Here is a 17736-nt window from a genome sequence, read left to right on the forward strand (position 1 = left end):
TAGCTTTCTTAGGCCTTCAGGGACGAATTTGCTGTTGCAACCTTGGCTGCAGAGGGAGCTGCAGGGTGCTGTGGGCTTTGCTTTTGGGGTAATTGCCTGAAAATGGCTTGTCGTGCCCAGGCGGAGCTGCACTTCATGAAGAAAATTCCCAGCGGGGCTGAAGCGTCCAACGTGCTCGTAGGAGAGCTGGATTTCCTTCGCCAGCCCATCGTGGCATTTGTCCGCCTGACCCCGGCTGTCCTCCTCTCGGGCATGACGGAAGTTCCCATCCCAACAAGGTCTGAACGAGAAGCACAAAGTTTTTATTTCAACCCCCCCCAACAAAACATCAGATGGCATGCATCAGTTTGGCATCCCAAGGGAACAAGGCCAGCGGGAGCCAGCACGTTTCTGCCAGCCACGTCTCCTTGCCTTCATTTCCCCCTTCCCTGCTGTAGCTTTTAAACCCATTGGCCAACGTGAATGAGAGTTGGCCCCAAAATGAAATTTGCGATGGGTTTTGATGAATTTCCAATTCATCACCGGAGTCGGTGAGCCTCCGTGTCCCCTCTCGAGCCGTGCTCTGGGCTGGGAGCTGCCAGGGATTTCCTTGGGTGCTCTTTGAGCCATGACACGTTCGTCTCTCTCCTTTTGTTTGTCTTGCCCAGGTTCCTGTTTGTTTTGCTTGGACCAGAAGGAAAAGCCCATCAGTACCATGAGATCGGCAGGTCCATGGCTACTGTCACGACGGATGAGGTGCGACGTGAGAAGGGATATCTCTGGGTCATTTTTGGCTTTCTTCACCTCTCCCTGTCTCTGTAGTAGTGAGCAAGAGCGTTTGCTGTCCCCGCTGCCGGCAGCTCTCCAAATAGCCCACCCTTCGTTCGCACCCCAAAGCAAACACGCACGTTTGCATCACCCCACATCCTGGAGGCTGAAATCCCACCCGGGGTGCATCCTGCACCTCGTCCTTCTCCCCGGGGTCCCCAGCACGCTGTCCCCAGTGGTGGCATTGCCAGGGCCAGTAAAACTTGTCCTCTTTAAGCAACAGGCTGCGGTGTGCCATGGGGGATGGGGGGCCTCGTGGAGGAGAGGATTACAAGGAACACGATGGACAGATTTTTCCTTTTGGGGGAATACTTCCTGCCATTGCCAGCAGGAAATTTGGGGGAAATTATCTTGCGTTTAGCCAAGTGCTTATTGCACTGCTTAGGGCATGCGAGATGGGTTGTCCTCTGAGCGTCCTTCCTCTTCCTCTACTGTGCCTGCATGTCCCCTGTCATCACCTTCGGGGGACTGCTGGGGGAGGCGACCGATGGCCACAGAGTGAGCAGCTCTCTCTGTTGGGTGGCACGGGGGAGGATAAAACTCATGCAAAAGTCCTTGCTGCAGTGAGTTTGCTCTGGGTTTTTTTTCCCCCTAATGCTTTCTGTACTCACTGCTGCCTCTCTTCCCCAGACAGAGTGCCATGGAGTCGCTGCTGGGCGCCTCCATGACCGGCGTGGTGTTTTCCCTCTTTGCTGGCCAACCTCTCACCATCCTCGGCAGCACCGGACCCGTGCTCGTCTTTGAGAAGATCCTCTACAAATTCTGCAAGTAAGGCTGGTTGCTGCGGCCGGGTGCTGTGAGAGCCTTCAGAAGGCAGCGGGGATGGAGAAAAGATGTTTGTCTTTCATTTCTCTCAGCGGCAGTTGTTCGATTGAAGTTGTCTTGTGTGTCACAGATGCTGCACGCTGCTGCTTTAGTATGTGATGGTGCGAGAGCCCTGGCTCTCTGAAGGATGGATGGGGTCATTTGGGGGTTTTAGGCTTAAAGCGAAGCAGCTGGAGGAGGAGAAACCACAAGGATGTGGATGCCCAAGATGGGCTGCACAAGGAAGAGGAGACAAATCACTCTGGTTTGGGAATGGGGGAAGATTTGCTTCCCTCTGAGTACAAAACAAGGCACTTTTTAGCCTGATTGTTGCTGGAAGTGGAAATACAGTTTGCTCAAGTAGCCAAATAGTCTACTGCTGAAATGTTGTGAGTTTGGATGATTTCATTGAAAAAGTAGGAGTTTTTCATGTGAAATGGGTATTTTCCATGACAGTCCTTCTGCTGTGATGACTTCGATGTGAGATGAACCACCCTTATTGCAATTTAAATTTATCATTAAGCCCCAGCTTGGAGCCTCTTGCTGGCCTTTCCACCCTTGGTTTTATTTTGGTTTCCCAGGGAGTACACGCTCTCCTATCTCTCTCTGCGGGCATGCATCGGGCTGTGGACCGCCTTCTTCTGCATCGTGCTGGTGGCCACCGACGCCAGCTCTTTGGTGTGCTACATCACCCACTTCACCGAAGAAGCCTTCGCCTCCCTCATCTGCCTCATCTTCATCTACGAGGCTCTAGAGAAGCTGAGTCACCTGCGGGAGACCTACCCTGTGCACATGCACAGCCAGCTCGACTTCCTCACCATCGACTAGTGGGTTTTTTCCTCCTAAAATGCCCCTGCCCCTTGGCAGGAGCTCAGGGCTGCACCTGCATCGCCTCTCCCTTACCCGTGTCTTGGCTTCTCTCCTCCCAGCTGTAAGTGTGAGGCACCGACGCATCCCAGCAATGAAACCCTGCGTTTCTGGGAGAGCAACAAGATCAACGTGTCTGGCATCGCCTGGGAAAACCTCACGGTGACCGTAAGTGCCCCGAGCCACTGCTTCCTCGTGCCGCGGCCACGGGGCCCAGGGGCATTCGCGTGGTGCACAAGTCGGAGCCCTTCAGGTGGTGATGGGCTTCCAGCTGTGCTAGTGCTGCTCTGAAAAGTCATTGCTTAAATCTAATGGGTGGTTTTAACCCGCTTGGTCCTGGGAAGGAGCGTCCACCTTGTCCAGTCCACCTTGTGCCCAACATCGTGGGTAATAACTGTCCGCCTCCTCAACGCGGTGGCAGGACAATATTTCTGACCGGCAGCAGAAATAACCCCCTCGTTATGCAAGGTTTCCTTGCCGCACGTGCACTGCCTTTGTGTCCTGATGCTCTGTTTCTCCAGGAATGTCGGTATTTGCACGGAGAGTTTCAAGGACCTGCCTGTGGACCCAATGGCCCCTACACGCCTGACGTCCTCTTCTGGTGCTGCATCCTCTTCTTCTCCACCTTTGTGCTGTCGAGCTTACTGAAGAAGTTTAAGACCAGCCGATACTTCCCAACCAGAGTAGGTAGAAGACGGTGGCCAGCAGCAGTCTCCACGCTCATTTCCCAAAATGGCTTTTCTGGAGCACTAAGCAGTATTTGCCACCACTCGGTCAAGCTGGGAAACGTTGACCTTGAAGGCCAAGCTCTCCATCAGCGTGGACGTCCCTCACTCATTTCCATGAGTGCAAAAGGATCGTAGCATTTCCCACCTGCCTGGCGACCTGTCCTGGAGCCATCTCTTGCTCAGGCAGTGGGAAATCAGGTCTTCCACAGTTACTTTTTTTCACCTTCTGTGCATTATGTGCTCAAGGGGAAGGCTGATTCAGCTGAGGAGCTGCCATAGCAAACGACACTATTTCTTCCTTTTGAGGAACAAATGATGCCTCAGTGCCTTATTCCCGTTTTAGCTGTGAGCGTGGCTGTCGTGGCAGACATCTGCTTCCTTCTTTTGTAATTTTATTTTTTTTTTAAGGTTTCAATTAAGACAACCCTTTTCCACCTAATTAAACATTTTGTATTGCCTGGCACCAGATCTCACAGGCACAAACACAGCAACGGTATCTAACCAAGGGATTTGGCTGCATGTCCTCAGCATGGAGGGGTTTTGTTAACCGGTCTTAATGGTGTTGACGTCCCTCACTTTTCCATGTCATGTTGTGGCCCCCTTCGCGACGCCCCCTTCAGCTCTGGTTTCTTGCCCCAGGTACGGTCCACAGTAAGCGACTTTGCTGTTTTCCTCACCATCGTCGTCATGGTGCTCATGGACTTCATGATTGGGATCCCATCACCGAAGCTCCACGTCCCCCATATGTTCAAGGTAACGGGGTGTTTTGGCAGGGAGCTGGTTTCAGCCCTTGGGGATGCCACAAGGTGATGCCGGGGCAGGACAGGGCTGAGTCCGGAGGAGATGCTGGTGGTGCGACCATCTCCTCTTCTGCCTCCAAGCGCATCGTTTCCTTCGGGAAAGGAGAAGACAGCCCCAAAACTAGATACCTCCAGGAGAAGTATCTGTAGGTGCTTGCAAAGAGGGCAGCGGCAGTGCTGAACCCCAGGGTGACGTGAAGCCAGGGCTGGGAGGTGCTCTGACATGGGAATGGAGGGGAAAAGCAAAGCCAGTGAGGTGGCTGGGCTGGGAGATGATGCTGATGTGTGTGCTTTGTTGCAGCCTACCAGAGACGACCGCGGGTGCTTCATCAACCCCGTAGGACCCAACCCTTGGTGGACGGTGTTGGCTGCGCTCATCCCAGCTCTGCTCTGCACCATCTTGATCTTCATGGACCAGCAGATCACTGCTGTTATTGTGAACAGGAAGGAGCACAGGCTGAAGGTAAGGGGCTGCAAGAGATGAGCCCATCCCCAACCCACTCCGGGCTGCAGGCACGGGGAGAAGCTCCTATTCCAAATGCTTTGGGAAGGCATTGGTTTGGGAAAACGTCAGGTTGCGTGGCAGGATGCTCTCCTGCATTAATGATGACACAGGGAGCAAACGACAGGGAGTTCAGATGAGCAGCCTTTCAGAGGAGCAAATTAATCTTGGAGCAATAGAGAAGCGTGGTTTTGTTTTAAAATGTCAGCAGTGGATGGGGGATCGAATTGTGTTGACGCGCTGCCAGGGATAACTCAGAGTCACATCCTACTTGCAAGTGGTGGAAATTTCTTTATGAAGGAAAAAACCCGGTCTTTTTTTTTCTTTTGAGAAGTAGCTATCGCACAACCAAACCCACTTTGTCTGAACTCCTGCCACCTTTTCATGCAAGGGGCTTGCACAAAGAGCAGATACCTCCTTATTTGTTTCCGAGGCGTGTTTTAAATTCTCAAGAAGTTGACTTGCGCTCTAGCGGGGTTTGAGCCTGACTTGCGACGTTGTCCTTGCTCTTGTGCTGTGGGACGCTCATCTCCTTGTTTTGCTTCCCGCAGAAAGGATGCGGGTACCACCTGGACCTTTTCATGGTGGCCGTGATGCTCGGGGTGTGCTCCGTGATGGGGCTGCCCTGGTTTGTGGCTGCCACCGTCCTGTCCATCACCCACGTGAATAGCCTCAAAGTCGAGTCTGAGTGCGCAGCTCCAGGAGAACAACCCAAGTTTCTGGGGATACGAGAGCAGAGAGTCACTGGCTCCATGATCTTTGTGCTCATGGGCTGCTCTGTCTTCTTCACTTCTGTGTTAAAGGTAAGAGGAAAATGCAAAACACCCAACAGCCACGAGCTTTTTGGAGGTTACCCAAAACCAGTCCCCTCTCTCCAGGCCCGAGCAGCTGTGGAGTGGAGGAGGAGGTGATCCCAAACCTTGGGGCTTGACCCACAGTGGGAAGCAGCCTCCTCGCTTACGCTTTCCAGCCGTTCAGCACGTTATCGATGGCAATTTGCTCCCCCAAATGCCTCAGCACAGCCGTTCCAGTAGCTAAACACACTGAAATCATGTCCATGGGCTTCCTTGCGTGTTCCTCCCACAAGATAATCTCCTCGCTAGGCTAAAAGGAGGCACGTCGCTTTTGCTTGTTGCTACAAGAATAAGGAGAAAGGTTTTTCTACCGTCACAGAACGTGGCATATGGTAGCATGGTCGCCTGTTTTCCTCCAACCTTTCTGGAAGATAGGATTCTGCTGATGAAAGATAACTCCAACGTTCAGCCTAAAGCAGAGCGTTAGCTCACTCGCAGGCACAAAAGCTCTGCTGGTTAAAATCCGACACGTCTCTAACCCTGTGGAAACTGGAAAGCTGTAGGCAATTTGAGGCAGTGCCTGTAGAAGAGAGTGGTACTACTGAAAATGCAATTTAAAAAAATAAATGATTGCATTCTTTCTTTCAGTTTATACCAATGCCTGTGCTTTACGGCGTCTTTCTCTACATGGGCGTGTCGTCGCTCGGAGAAATTCAGGTACGGACTTTTTTACAGCGTGCAGCATGTCCGCTGCCTGGTATTTCATCTCCGTAGAAGCAGGAAAAAAGCAGCGGCATGGGAAAAAAACCTCTCGGAAAGCAAGCAATGAAAATATTTTGTGTACGAAAAAGATTGGAGGAGGCACAGGAGGTCTATAGGGCTGGGAGGACCGGGCAAGTTGAGCGCTCCCTGTTTAAACACAGGTTAGGGCAGGCCAGTGTTTGGTTAGGTGAAAATGGGGGAGTTGAGTGCACAGGGAAGGCAATTTCTACCACTGGTGGAAATCCTTGCTGGGGGATTCAGTGGGCCAAGACAAGCTAATCATAGAATAACGTGGCATAATTGCACTTGGGTGGGCAGCTCTCACGGGCAAGCTGGTTTCTAGCTGGAGCGAAGGGAAAATGGGTGCTGCTCCCAGGAGGAGCATAGTGGGATCCACGGTTTCTCATGGCGAGCGAGATCCTGAAAACTCCCTCCACGTCTCAAGAGGGCCAGAAGCTTTCCGCAGTCCCAAGGTGGCAACTTTTCCACTTTGATTTTGCAGTTCTTCGATCGCTTGAAGCTGTTTTGGATGCCGGCGAAACACCAGCCGGATTTCATCTACCTGCGGCACGTCCCCTTGCGAAAGGTGCACTTCTTCACCGTGATCCAGCTGATCTGCCTCGTCCTGCTCTGGGCCATCAAGGTGTCCCGTGCCGCCATCGTCTTTCCCATGATGGTAAGAGGCGGTGCCGCTCGGCAGAGGGATGTTTGCCGCGTTGGAGTGAGATGTAGCACCACCTCTGGCCTCACCGCATCTTCCCTCTTATTCGTGCAGGTTTTGGCTCTTGTATTTGTCCGGAAAGCCATGGATTTCTGCTTCTCGAAGCGAGAGCTCAGCTTCCTGGATGACCTTATGCCAGAGAGCAAGAAGAAGTTGGACGGTGCCAAAAACGAAGCCAATGAAGAAGAGGTAACGCTTGCTGGGCGCTCGGGGCTGGACATCTCCCTCGGGCTGTGAGATTGCCTGTTTCTAGCACAGCTTGTCTTTACATGTTGGGGCAAGATCAGAACTCAAAAGAAACAGATACTAATAGCCTGGATCCCACATCTTAACCTTTTTTTTCCCTGAATGAGCAGTGAGCTTAACACTTGAATAGAGGTATAATTTTTTAAATGAGTCATTTATAATAACAGATGATGATGATGATGATGGAAAGATTGGCTTGTAACAGTGTTTTTAACCCCCCCCCCCAAAAAAATTCAGAGTGAAAGGTCTTTACCCTGCTGCGCTAATAGCTAAAGGTGCCACGAGTCAGAAGGAGAGGGCAGCATGCAATGTTTTTGCCGCCTCCCTGCTCTCCCTTGCCCGCTTTGCATCTGCCCTGCCTGACTGCATGCGCTGCCCTCCTTGTCCTTCAGGACCCCCAGGGATGCCCTGGCCCCCCACAGTGGGTCTCAGCCCCACCGCGCTCCTGCCCCACCGGGCTCGTGCCCCCCCAGTCAGTGCTGCTGCCTGCGCAGAGGGGTGCTGCCCAGGGCTGGTCGCTGCCATCCCGCCGCAGCCCGTCCCGCCAGGCTTTGCAGCACGCTGCGGGGCTGGGCAGGACACGGGCAGGCGAGAGGGGCCACGCTGAGCCCCCATCCATGCTGCCAGCACCGCACAGGGCTGGCTGCTAAGGCGGGGACAGCTCGTGCCCCTGCAGGGACCGGCATCGGGGCTTTGCCCTCCCGGATGGCTGCCGATGCCTCCCTCCTACCCCCGTCCTGCTCCCACGCTTTCTCTGGGCACCTTGACCACTCCTCGCGGTGGCTGCGAGCAGCGCGTCCGCTACCCAGTCCAGACTGCCGCGCTCTCGCAGCCGCTGCCCGCGCCGCTGCCCTTGCCTCTGCGCTGTCGGCCCCCGCGTCCCGCATGGCTCCTGAGCCCTTGCGCAGGGCCGGCGGGGCCGCCCCGGCAGCAGCCTCGGCGCAGGGACGTGGGTGACGGCGGGCCGTGCATGGGACAAACCTTCTAACGCGATTTTTGTCTCTCTCTTCCCCCCATCTCCTCCTAACCTTGCTCTGACTTTCTCACCTCTGGGAAACGCAAGGAGCTGGTAAGAGCCCGTCCGTCGGCCGCCGTAACCCTGCGCTCTGCTCACGGGCGCTCGCCGCTGCCTCCCCCAGCCGGACGGCCCCCCCTAACGCTGCTAGTGCTGCTCCCGCTGCTGTTGCGCCTTCTTGTCCATCCGCAGCGTGCCAGGACTCCCCGAAAGCGCTTCAGGCCACGTCTGGGTGCACGGGCTGGAGAGGGGCTGCCGTGGCGCAGGGCGGCAGATGTGGGTGTCCTTCGGGTGCCTCCCGCAGGGTCCTGCTGGGTCGGGGCCCCTCGAGCGCGTCGGGGAGCGAGGAGAGCCCAGACTCAGGGCCTGCAGTCGCCCTGCCAGGCTCCGGCCAAGGCCCCTTTGGTCTCGGAGGGGTTGTAGTCCCGCAGCCCCCCCGATGTCCCCCGGGTGGTGGGAGCCACCTCAAAACGCAGCCGTGGGGCGATTCCAGCCCTGCTGGTCCGGGAGCCGCCCCGGCTGCCCATGACACGAATGGGCTCAGCAGCAGATTTCCTGATACTGGTGTTGGGGCTGCTGAAAGGTCTCAAGCCTCGGGGTACACATGCTCCTCTGGCCCCGCTGCCAGGCCCTCAGGGGGGTTTTCCCGCCCACCGGGCCAGGCCAGGGGTCCGATGTCCCCGCGCCAGGCCCTGGGGACACGCCGCGTCCTGGACAGCCCCCGCTGCCCTGGCCAGACCCTTTGCTGAGTTCTGTCCCTGTGTGTCAGTCCGTGGGGGCTGTGCCCCTCTCCGGGGGAGGACGGGGCCACCTTCATCCCCTGCCTGTTACTGTCCATTCCGTCTCCAGCGCTGACCCCGGACGGCCGCCGGCGCTGCAGGGAGGCGGCAGCTGCGCCGAGAAAGCCTCGCGGCTGCCTCGTCCCTAACGCCGAGCGTTGTGTGCAGGAGGAGCTCACCAGCAGCAGCGTGGAGCACCTCATCATCAACCCCAACGCCGCTTACGAGAAGTTCAGGGACAAGCGCCTGGGCACCAAGGGAGTGGGTGAGCCAGGGGGTTTGGGGAGGGGTGGGCCGTGGGGAGCCCAAGCTGAGCCCAGGGAGGGCACAGCCACCCTGGGTATTTTGGGGTGAGAGCCTGCTCTTCCTCTTGCAGATTTCTCTGACAGCATCAGCAAGAGCAGGACAACGGGCTACGAGTCGGGGGAGTATGAAATGGTGAGTCCAGAGCGCGTGGGCATGTGAGCCACCCCGGTGCCTTGTCCCTCGTCCCCACTCAGCCCGCGGTGACGTCCCTGCCCGGGGCCGCAACTCACAGAGAGTCTCAGAAGGCTGGAGGTGGGAAGGGAGCTCTGGAGGTCATCTGGCCCAGCCCCCTGCTCAAGCAGAACCCGCTGTTGGTCGGGCTGAAGGGCAGCAGCCTTGTGGTGAGTCAGGCAGGGGCTGGGGGGTGTGCCGGGTCCCTGTCCCCCCACGCCGTGGCCGTAGGACTTGGGGGGGATGGTCCCAGGGTACTGCCATGTCCCCCCTCGCCCTGCTGTCCCCCTCCAGGAGACCGTGCAGGTCCTGCAGGCCAAGGTCAACATCCTGGACGTGGCCGTGCTGGACCAAGTGGAGGCCCGGCTGCAGGTGAGGGGGGGCGGAAGGAGGGAACCGCGCGGTGGGTGTGCCGGGGCCGTGGGAGATCCCCGGGACAGCTCTGGCCGCGTCTGTGAAACTGGGGGTGGGCACTGCTGGTTTTGGGGTCTCCCATCCGCTGCCCCCTCCCCAGAGTGTCCTGGGGAAGGTGAATGAAATTGCCAAGCACAAGGCAGCGGTGCAAGATGCCGACACGCAGAGCAAGGTAAGAGCTGGTGGGGGGGGGGCCCCAAAGGCAAGCCCAGCGTGGCGGGGGCTATGTGGGGCCCCCCCTGCAGACTGTGCCGGCCCCGCCCCATCCCGCAGATCCACCAGATCTATGAGACGATGCAGCGCTGGGACCCCGTGGCCAGCACCCTGCCTGATGTTGTGCAGAGGCTGGTGACCCTCGGGGACCTGCACGAGCAAGGTGAGGGGCTGGAGGGGTGTCGGGGACAGTGGCGTGGTGTGAGCGGGGACATCTCCCGCTGGGTGGATGAGGGGATCGAGCGCTCCCTCAGCAAGTTTGCAGATGACCCCAGGTTGGGTGGGAGTGTGGATCTGTTGAGGGTGGGAAGGCTCTGCAGAGGGCTCTGGCCAGGCCGGATCGATGGGCTGAGGCCAATTGTATGAGGTTCAACCAGGCCAAGTGCTGGGTCCTGCGCTTGGGTTACAACCACCCTATGGAACGCTGCAGGCCTGGGGACGAGTGGCTGGAAAGCTGCCTGGCGGAAAAGGACCTGGGGGTGCTGGTCGACAGCCGGCTGAGTATGAGCCAGCAGTGTGCCCAGGTGGCCAAGAAGGCCACCGGCATCCTGGCCTGTATCAGAAATGGTGTGGCCAGCAGCAGCAGGGAGGGGATCGTGTCCCTGTACTCGGCTCTGGTGAGGCTGCACCTCGAATCCTGTGTTGAGTTTTGGGCCCCTCACTCCAAGAAGGACATTGAGGTGCTGGAGCGTGTCCAGAGAAGGGCGATGGAGCTGGTGAGGGGTCTGGAGCACAAGTCTGATGAGGAGCGGCTGAGGGAGCTGGGCTGTTCAGTCTGGAGAAGAGGGGGCTGAGGGGAGACCTCATCGCTCTCCACAACTACCTGAAAGGGGGTTGTGGGGAGGTGGGTGTTGGTCTCTTCTCCCAAGTGACAAGCGACAGGACAAGAGGAAAGGGCCTCAAGTTGCACCAGGGGAGGGTCAGGCTGGATGTTAGGAAAAATTTCTCCACTGAGAGAGTGGTGAAGCACTGGCAGAGGCTGCCCAGGGAGGTGGTGGAGTCACCATCCCTGGAGGTGTTCAAGGAACGTGTGGACGTGGCACTGCGGGACATGGTTTAGTGGGCATGGTGGGGGTGGGGTGGGGGTTGGACTTGATGATCTGACAGGTCTTTTCTAAGTGTGGTGATTCTGTGATCTCGGGGCGGGGAGGGGACACTGCTCCCCCCCCGGCACTGGGCTTTCTCCTCCCTCCCAGCCACGCAGTTCGGGCAGGTCCTCGTGCACTTGGACACCACGCAGCAGGAGATAGCCGGTGCTCTCAAGGACAACACGGTGCTGCTGGCGGAGGTGGGTCCCGCCAGCACCCGCTGGGGCGGAGTGGGGTCCCTGTCCTGCCCCCCCTGCTCACCCCCTTCCCCACTTCCCCCAGGTGCAGAAGACAATGAAGGAAAACCTGGCTATCGTAGAGGACAACTTTGCGGACATCGACGCCCGCATCAAGCGGCTGCAGAAGTGAGAGCACCCGGGAGGCCCCCCCCGCCTCTCTGACCCCCGCCGGGCCCTGCGCCCCCCCGGGAATCCCTCCCTCCCCCCGCAGGGCCCAGCCCCGGCTTGTAAATACCCTGGCTCTGCCCCCCTGCACAGCCTGGGGGCTGGAGGGGCCTCCCCACCCCGGGGTGGGGGTCCCCGTGCCCCCCCCGATTTCCCCCAATAAACAGCTCAGCTCAAAGTGCCTCCATGTCGGCATCTCCTTCGGGCTGTGGGGCAGGAGCGGGGCCCAGCTGCCGGGGTCTAAATGCATCTTTTAATGGTGCGTGGTCCCCCCAGTCCGTCGGACATGGTGGTTGCCGGTCCGGGGGGCCGGGGAGGGGGGAAGGTGGTTTTTGGTGAGGGAGAACCTGGCGCCAAAGGAAGCCTGAGCAGCCCTGGCCCCGGCGCTGCGCCACCCCCGGGGCTGAGGTAACGGGGGGCGGCGGGAGCCCCCAGCGTGGAGAGGGGGCCCTGGGGACGGACCCCCGGCCGCGTCCCCTGGCATGGGTGCTGTGCCCCCACCCATGTGGGGGCTTCCCCGGGGTGGGGGTCGCCGCGGCGGTGGCGGTTTGAGGCCTGCGGGCAGTTGCCGGCCGTGCTGCTGTTGGGATGAGGGAGCCGCGGTGGGATGGCTGCCGGGACTGGGGGACACCAGAGGGGCGGTGGTGGGGGCACCGAAGGCCGCCTTTGCCGCTGTCCCCTCTGGCTGACCATCCCCTCCGTCCGACCGTCCCCTCCGTCCGACCGTCCTTCGGGAGTGCTGGGTGAGAGAGGCTGGGAAAGGCTGGAGCAAGGCCCGTGCCCGTGGCGGGAGAGCCGCCGGCCGGGGAAGGTTAAGGAAGCGGAGGTGCGGAAGCGCGTGGGCGCAGGTGACCCCCCAAACCAGGCAGGGTGGTGCGCGGAGCTCACCCCGGGGGCAGCCCCACCGTGTGACCTGGCCCCTGTGCCCCCCCCAAACCCAGTCTGTTACTAGAGATCGGGGCAGGGCTGGGGTGTCTGAAGGGATCAGGGGTTGAAGGAGAGAATGAGGGGGGTCAAGGGGATCTGGGGGGGGTCTGATGGGGTTAGGGGAGGTCTGAGGAGATCCGGGGGGAGTCTGAGTGAATCCACAGAATCTGAGGGGATCGGGGGTCTGTGGGTCAGTAAATGGGGAATTTGGGGAGAGTGGGGGTGTCAGGGGAATGGCGGGTGTTAGAGGGGACCCGTGGGGGGGTCGGAGGCATTTGGGGAGTGCGGGGGGATTGTGTGATTGTGGGAGTCAGGGTACCTGTAGGGGCCCAGGGTGTTTGGAGGTGTCCGGGGGCGGGGGGCAGTAAGTGGGGTGTTTGGGGCCATCGGGGTGCCCAGAAGGCACGGGGAGTCTTTGGGGAGGTGGGGGTTTTGGGGGGGCACACCTATCCCCGGCGTCCACATCCTGCATAACGCAGCCGAGGGCAGCCCAAGAGCACAGGGCTGGTCAGCTCCTCGTCCCCGTTGGCTTTTCGTGGCCATGCCGGCGGGCAGCACGTGGAGGATGAGGGGGCCTGTTGAGGCGGCCTTTGGCTTCCCTGGCCTCGCCTCGGGCTGCCAGCAGCCTCTCGCTCCCTCCCAGGTTCCCTCTCCCGGCTCCAGCCACTGCCGCCTTCCTCACCTTGCGTCATGGGGCCAGGCGGAAACAGTTCATGGAGGCTCTGTCGCGCGGCTGCTCCCCCCGCTGAGGGGCAGGTGTGGACGGGGCGGGGCGTGGGGCCTATGGAGGGTCCAGGAGGAGTGTGTGGGGCCGTATAGGGTTGTGGGGGGGCTCTGGGGAGCGTGTGGGGTGGGCAACCCACGTCTGTGGGGTCCTGAGAGAGGCCTTATGGGGCCTGGGGCTGTGGGGCTGGTGGGAGACACCTTGTGCGGCTGTATGGGGCGCGGGGCTGTGGGGGGCTGTGCCGTGGGGATGTATGGGGCAGGGCCGGGGAGGGGGATACTGTGGAGGGATACTGTGGGGGGATATAGGGCAAGGCTGGGGGGGTACTGCAGGGGGGATGTATAGGGGCCATGGGGGGTGATCGGGGGGCCCTGAGGCAGGTGGGGGGAGCTGCTCAGTGGGGAGGGGGCTGCCTGGGGCAGGCGGGTGACGGGGGATCAGTGGGGGCCAACGAAGCCTGAGGCGCCTTTTGGGGTGAGCTGGGGGCGGCTGACTGGGGGGACACCTTTCCCCAGGAGCCTCCACCCACCCGCAGACCCACTGACCCCCACTCTTACCCCTCCCCGCAGGACCTCCGCAGCCCCCCCCAACGCCGGTGATGCCGGTGATTTCCCCTCCGCCATGCTCCTCGCCTCCTACGCCGCCTGCGCCCTCCTCCAGGCCGCCTGCCTGGCGCTGGAGCTGGCCGCCTGCCGCTCCCGCCCCCCCTGCCGCCCCTCACCACGCCAACCCGGCCTTCCGCCGCTTCCAGCGTGGCTACTACTGCGTCTACCTGCCGGCACTGGCCGCCGACTGGCTGCAGGGACCCTACCTCTACAAACTCTACCAGCACTACCGCTTCCTGGAGGGACAGATCACCATCCTCTACATCTGCGGTTTTGCCTCCAGCGTCCTTTTCCGGTTGGTTTCCTCTTCTTTAGTAGCTCGATTGGGTCGGAAAAAATCCTGCGTCCTCTTTTCCTTGACCTACTTGATTTGTTGTTTGGCCAAACTCTCCCGGGATTATCTGGTGCTGGCGGCAGGGAGGGTTTTAGGGGGCTTGTCCACGGCATTGCTCTTCTCTGCCTTTGAGGCGTAGTACGTCCAGGAGCACGTGGAGCGGTACGATTTTCCGACCGAGTGGATCACCATCACCTTTTCCCGAGTGGCATTTTGGAACAACGTCATCGCCGTGGGGGCTGGGGGGGTGGCCAATTTCTTCGCCAAGTGGTTGGGGTTGGGCCCGGTGGCCCCGTTCATGGTCTCCACCCCCCTCCTGGTGCTGTCGGGGGTCTTGGCCGTGAAAAATTGGGATGAAAACTACGGGAAGAAACGAGCTTTCTCCAAAACCTGCGGCGACGGTTTGAAGTGCCTCCTCTCCGACCAGCAGCATCCAGGCTCTGTTTGAAAGCATCACCTACATCTTCATCTTCCTCTGGACACCCATCCTGGATCCCCACAGCGCTCCCTTGGGCATCGTCTTCTCCGGCTTCATGGCCGCCAGCATGCTGGGCTCCTCGCTCTACTGCCTGGCCGTCTCCAAGAGGTACCACCTCCAGCCCGTCCACCTCCTCTCCCTCACCGTCCTCCTGGTTTTCTTCTCCCTCTTCATGCTCACCTTCTCCACCAGCCCCGGCCAGGAGAGCCCCGCCGAGTCCTTCCTCGCCTTCCTCCTCATCGAACTCTCCTGCGGGCTCTACTTCCTGGCCATGGGTTTCCTCCGACGGAAAGTGGTGCCGGAGAAGGATCGCCTGGGGGTCATGAACTGGTTTCGCCTCCCCCTGAACTTACTGGCCTGTCTGGACTTACTGGTTCTCCATGACAGCAACCGTCAGACGGGCACCTGGAGCATGTTTGGCATCTGCGCAGGTGTCGCGCTGCTGGCGCTGCTGGCCTTCGGCCGCCTCTTCGCCCTCAGCCGCCACGACGCCGAGCTCCGCCTGCCTGCGCTGCCGGGACAGGCCGATGCTGCCCCTGAGCTGTGGCGGGGTCCCGCGACGGGTGTCACCCCCTGAGGGACTGTGGAGGGGACGTTGGGACACCCTGACCTGCTGCTACAGGGTGAGTGGCCCCCCACGGGTGGCTGATGACCCCCAAAATGGCCTCATCCCCACCACCTCCGTGGTGGCAGGAGGGTCGCAAGCACGCGGGGAGGTGTCTTCTCTCTTTTTTAAAAAACAAACCAAAATGAAGTGTGTTTCTGTAGATCCCCATCCTCCCCCCAGGGTTTTTTGGGGGAACCTGCTCCAGATCTGCCCCCCTGCCCGACACGGGGGTCTGCGCGCATGCAAGTTGCACACTGGAACTTTGTTCCGAGCAGTGTTGTGCGGAGCCACGCTTGCAGAACTGTTCCTGGTGCGCGGGGGAGTTTCTGCATCCGCCAGCATTTCTGTTGCGCCAACATGTGGCCGTCCCGCTCGACACAGAGCCGCCTCCCAGCGCCTCGTTGCATGACGATCCGCACGCACCCCCTCGCATGCTTCCCCGTGTGCCAGCGCTGCAGTGGGCAGTGATCCCGGCACCTCGCTGCACACCGGCAGCCTTCTTGCGCGCCGGTCCTGCACTCCTGGGGCACAGGCGTCCTTGCACGCCCAATCCCCATTGCACGGGCGTCCTTGCACGCCGTAAAGCTGTTGTGCGCTGGTCCCTGGCCACCAGCACCCGTTGCACGCTCCCTGCAGGCACACCACCAGCCCCCCGTTGCACAGGGGTCCCTGCACATCCACGCCTGTTACACAGGGGTCCTTGCACACCTGTGTCCGTTGCACGGGGGCCCTTGCACACCCATGCCCGTTGCAGGGGGAGGTCCCTGCACGCTGTTAGGGATTTACACACGCTGGCCACCCTAACAGGGGCCGACCCTGGGATCCCGCTGAGAAGGCAGAGTCCCAGGGAAGGTTTCCCATTCCTCTTTGAGGAGTTCTTGGGTGACAGCTTGAGCTGGCTGCCTCCGGAGAGGGACCCCTACCCCCACTCATGACCCCCAATTATACCTGTACCACCCAGCACCCCATCCCCAGGTCCAACCCAGAGGCCGAGCCCTTAATTCTCCCAGAGGGACATCACCTTCCCTTGGCTTCCAGCTCCGGCCTGGGGCTCTTCCCCAGCCTCTCCCTCCACTTACTCCAAACCCCACCCTCAGCACAGCCCCACACACACTCCCCTCCTCCTTCCTCTGACCTCTCTCTTCCTTAATCCTTTCCTCACCTCCACCACACTATACAGAGGGAGCCAGACGCACCACCTCCTCCACTGACTTCCCTGGCCAGGCGGGGACACGGTTGGAAAAATACTTTGGAATACCCGGAGCTGCTCAGCTCTTGCGGCCTAAGGCTTCAACTCCTTCAGCTGCTTCCGCCTCCCTTTTCTCGGGAACCGCTCCCACGGCGCTGCAGGACAGCAGCTGTCCCCTCCGACAGTCACCATGCCACGCTGGCAAAAGTCAACCTACAGCTTGCAAAACCCCATCCCGTAAAAGCCGTCTGATTTTGGCCCTGCTTGAGGATGTACCCCTTTCTTCCTTACAGAGCAATTCTGTAGTTTCTTTTCCCCACCCGTTTGCCCTTGGCATTTGGGGTTGGCTTCATGCACGAAAAGGCTCCCGCAGCGGATGGGACAAGCCGATGGCAGGAGGGCTCGTGCACCCGTCCCAGCTGGGCACGAGGCACCAGTTGCAGACGCCGAGAGCCTGGAGCACGTGCTGAGCCCACAGCAAGATGCAGGGCTGCAAGGGGACCTTTTCTTCTGGCTTGTCCTCTCCTCCCAGGCTCCACGGCCAGCCGACTCGACCGCATCTGCCTGGGCTGACACCACAGCCCAACGACCCCCCGCCCCAAAACCTCAAGAGAGCACGAGAGCCATCTCTGCTTCACAGCTTCTTCCTGCATAGCGGCAGGGGAAAGGAGAAGGAAAAGGCATCTTGCCGCTTTCCTCCCGGCTCATCCCACCCTGGGAGAGAAGAGACTTTGCAAGGACAGGGGAGAAGAAAAAACTACAGAGTGCCAGGGAGGTAAAAGGAAGGAAAACAGCACTGAATGATAAAGCGGCAGCAGTCCCTCTACCACTACAAACCCACACCACCACACGCACGTACACACGGGAACTTCACGACACCGAACTCCCATTGACTGGCACGTACACCTCAGTTTGCTGGTCTAGAGATACCGAATGCCTGAAGCACACCAAGGAGAACTGAAAACATCGACATGGCTTTAATGGGAATCCTCCAACTGGAAAACAGCGGTATCTCCCCGTCTCTGCGTTGGCACGTCCCTGAGTCACGTTCTCACTCCTCCCCTTCAAAGCCGAGGCTCCTAAATAGCAAAACTGGGGGGAAAAAAGACAAAAAGAGGGAGAGCACCATCAGTGGAAGACCTGCCGGCTGCTGCTGGTTCAACCCTGTTCGTGGGACCACCCTGGCAGTGACGAGCTGGTTTGCATGCCACGGTCCTCGCTGCCTGTTCCCAGGGACGGGCCGTTTGCTCGGTACTGCCTGCCGAAGCACGGGAAAACTGTAGGCATGAGCCGTCGCTTGCAGAGGAGCACGGTCACGTTCACATGCAAACCTTTACCTCTTTCCTCCCGGGATTCAGACTGTTTCTGTGTTCATAGTGAGAGCCTTCCACACGCTCGTTTTCAACACTTCCTCCGAGATATTAATCTCGCAAGGATCAGTCCTGCAATAA

General features: G+C 59.5%; 3 protein-coding genes across 3 annotated transcripts in view; all 3 read left to right on the plus strand.

The window, feature by feature from the left end:
• The first annotated feature begins 102 nt into the window (after positions 1 to 102).
• Positions 103 to 7022, plus strand: LOC132320357 (electroneutral sodium bicarbonate exchanger 1-like). Its single transcript, XM_059832639.1, has 14 exons — positions 103 to 298; positions 674 to 742; positions 1220 to 1305; positions 1442 to 1575; positions 2193 to 2438; positions 2541 to 2646; positions 3000 to 3007; positions 3119 to 3161; positions 3846 to 3959; positions 4308 to 4469; positions 5060 to 5311; positions 5951 to 6019; positions 6567 to 6740; positions 6840 to 7022. The coding sequence occupies exons 1-14, from the start codon at positions 103 to 105 to the stop codon at positions 7020 to 7022; spliced, it is 1842 nt and encodes a 613-aa protein (XP_059688622.1).
• A 724-nt stretch (positions 7023 to 7746) lies between these two features.
• LOC132320358 (dynactin subunit 2-like) overlaps positions 7747 to 17736 on the plus strand; it is a 197292-nt gene continuing 187302 nt past the window's right edge. The window contains exons 1-3 of the mRNA XM_059832640.1: positions 7747 to 7897; positions 8896 to 9090; positions 9202 to 9263. Of these exons, the coding sequence (XP_059688623.1) occupies positions 7747 to 7897; positions 8896 to 9090; positions 9202 to 9263 (408 nt within the window). The remainder of the gene's footprint in view (positions 7898 to 8895; positions 9091 to 9201; positions 9264 to 17736) is intronic.
• Positions 13694 to 15066, plus strand: LOC132320381 (molybdate-anion transporter-like). Its single transcript, XM_059832676.1, is given in 3 exon segments — positions 13694 to 13792; positions 13794 to 14440; positions 14442 to 15066. Coding segments are annotated over 3 exon segments (1371 nt in total).

The sequence above is a fragment of the Gavia stellata genome, chromosome 35 (genome assembly GCF_030936135.1).
Source record: "Gavia stellata isolate bGavSte3 chromosome 35, bGavSte3.hap2, whole genome shotgun sequence".
NCBI lineage: Eukaryota > Metazoa > Chordata > Aves > Gaviiformes > Gaviidae > Gavia > Gavia stellata.

Coding starts and splice junctions, on each gene's coding strand:
- LOC132320357 (XM_059832639.1), top strand. CDS start 103: ATGGCTTGTCGTGCCCAGGCGGAGCTGCACTTCATGAAGAAAATTCCC. Junction 1,306..1,441: donor AGGCGACCGATGGCCACAGA/GTGAGCAGCTCT, acceptor TTCCCCAGACAG/AGTGCCATGGAGTCGCTGCT. Junction 4,470..5,059: donor GGAAGGAGCACAGGCTGAAG/GTAAGGGGCTGC, acceptor TGCTTCCCGCAG/AAAGGATGCGGGTACCACCT.